Source organism: Plasmopara halstedii, assembly GCF_900000015.1.
Source record: "Plasmopara halstedii genome assembly, contig: Scaffold_525, whole genome shotgun sequence".
NCBI lineage: Eukaryota > Oomycota > Peronosporomycetes > Peronosporales > Peronosporaceae > Plasmopara > Plasmopara halstedii.
In genome coordinates this window covers 1,755,567-1,757,293 of record NW_020187445.1, presented here as the reverse complement: position 1 = coordinate 1,757,293, position 1,727 = coordinate 1,755,567, and the positions used below count along the sequence as shown (strand labels likewise).

The 1,727-nt window shown below is 48.1% G+C and overlaps 1 protein-coding gene across 1 annotated transcript in view; it reads left to right on the top strand.

The window, feature by feature from the left end:
• The window catches only part of PHALS_10984 (hypothetical protein F443_11535), a gene marked incomplete at both ends in the record, with an annotated part of 1,105 nt that extends 803 nt beyond the window's left edge, over window positions 1-302 (top strand). Inside the window, one exon of the mRNA XM_024726499.1 lies at window positions 74-302. Within this exon, the coding sequence (XP_024577170.1) occupies window positions 74-302 (229 nt within the window). The remainder of the gene's footprint in view (window positions 1-73) is intronic.
• Between the last annotated feature and the right edge of the window lie 1,425 nt (window positions 303-1,727).

The following is a 1,727-nucleotide window of genomic DNA, read 5'->3' as shown; positions in this document are numbered from 1 at the left end:
TTTGCTGTTGGTGAAGGAAAGTCATCAGGATGGCTGATTGACAGTGGGGCAACTTCCACATGACTCCACACAGGATGAACTTGTTTGATTACAAGGGCCTTGGAGTTAGCATTGAAGTTTCGATTGCAGATAAGAAGAAAGTGCTCGTTAAAGGAGCTGGCGCGGTGGAAGTGATTGAATTGGACGGAAAGGGCATTCACATGGTGGAAATTCTGCACATTCCCGGACTCGACAGAAGATTACTATCCGTTGGCAAGCTTGCAGAGCGTGGTATGAGTGTGGAGTTCTCGCGATCGGATTGAATTATCTGGAATAAGAAGCAAGCGATTGCGTCCGGCACAAGAGTTGGGAAGTCGTGTTTACTTGACTGCGAGCAAGAGGAAGCAGGTCTTGTTGAATATTCTGGGGCTGACAATCAGTGGGACCTTTGGCGTGCTCGCATGGGACACCACAGCAAAGACGTGCTGATCCAGACACAACGCTCAACAAAAAAAAATCCAATTATCAAGCATAATGGGGAAACATTGTGTGTTAAGTGTTTAAAGGGCACGCAAGCAGTCGCGGCATTTCCATCTCGCTCGATGACAAAAATGACACGTGTGCTGAACGCGTACCACAGATGTCATGGTCCCTATGAAGACTTCCTCGAAGGGTGGTGCCAAGTACATTCTTACGTTTGTGGATGAATTTTCAAGATATGTGGCGATTTCTATAATCAAGAGCAAGAGGAAAGTGGCGTGCAAGTTCAAGGAGTTTCTGACGTTTTACGTAAACTAATGGGGTGCGCGACTGAGGTGTTTACGATTCGACAACGGAACCGAATTTGTAAAGAAGACAATGGCTGGAATATGTCAACAGAACGGCATTGTACACCAGCGTTCCGTTCCATATAGCACTCAGCAGAACGGAGTGGCGGAGCGTATGAACAGGACTATCATGGAGAAGGCCCACAGCATGCTGCATTACGAGAGCGCCTCGACGGAATGGTGGGCAGAAGCAGTATATACGGCGGTTTATTCAATTAGCCGCTCTAGCAATACGGCCCGTCCAGACATCACACCTAATGAGCTGGCTTAAAAGATCTCAAATGGATCACTTGCGCGTGTTTGGTTCGCACGGCTACGCTCACATTGACGACGTGAAACGGACCAAACTGAACCCAAGAGCTTCAAGTGTATGTTTCTCGGCTATGCAGAAAATTTCAAGGGCTATCGCGTGTTTGCCTTGGAGATGCCGAGATCAAAGTGACTCGCTCTGTGAAGTTGGATGAGCGTGAGGTCGGCGGCATTCGCGACACGCAAGAGATCAAGCCGAAACGAATCATTCAAGCAATGAAGGATGGTGATGAAGTCAAGGTTCAGCATCAAGTGGATCGACAGCCAGTTCTGGACGATCCGATGGAAGCTCGAAGAGCCAGTTGCAGTTGTCGAAATGGATGATATGGATCACACGCCAAGCATCGATGTACAGCGGCTAATGTCTCTGAGAGCCCTGGACAAAACAGACTTGAGCTTATAAAGTATCATCAACCGACCTAAGAGCAACACGAAGATCGTTCGGTGCTTCGGCCTGAAGTGAAGCGAACAAGAGCAAGACGTGAGTCGGTGTTAACGATAATGAACGGCTCAGATGACGAAGAGTCAGCAGAAGGCAGTGAAGGTCCACCTACTCCAAAACGTGCTAGGATTGACGAGGATGGACTAATTACAGAAGCTGTTTTTGCCTAA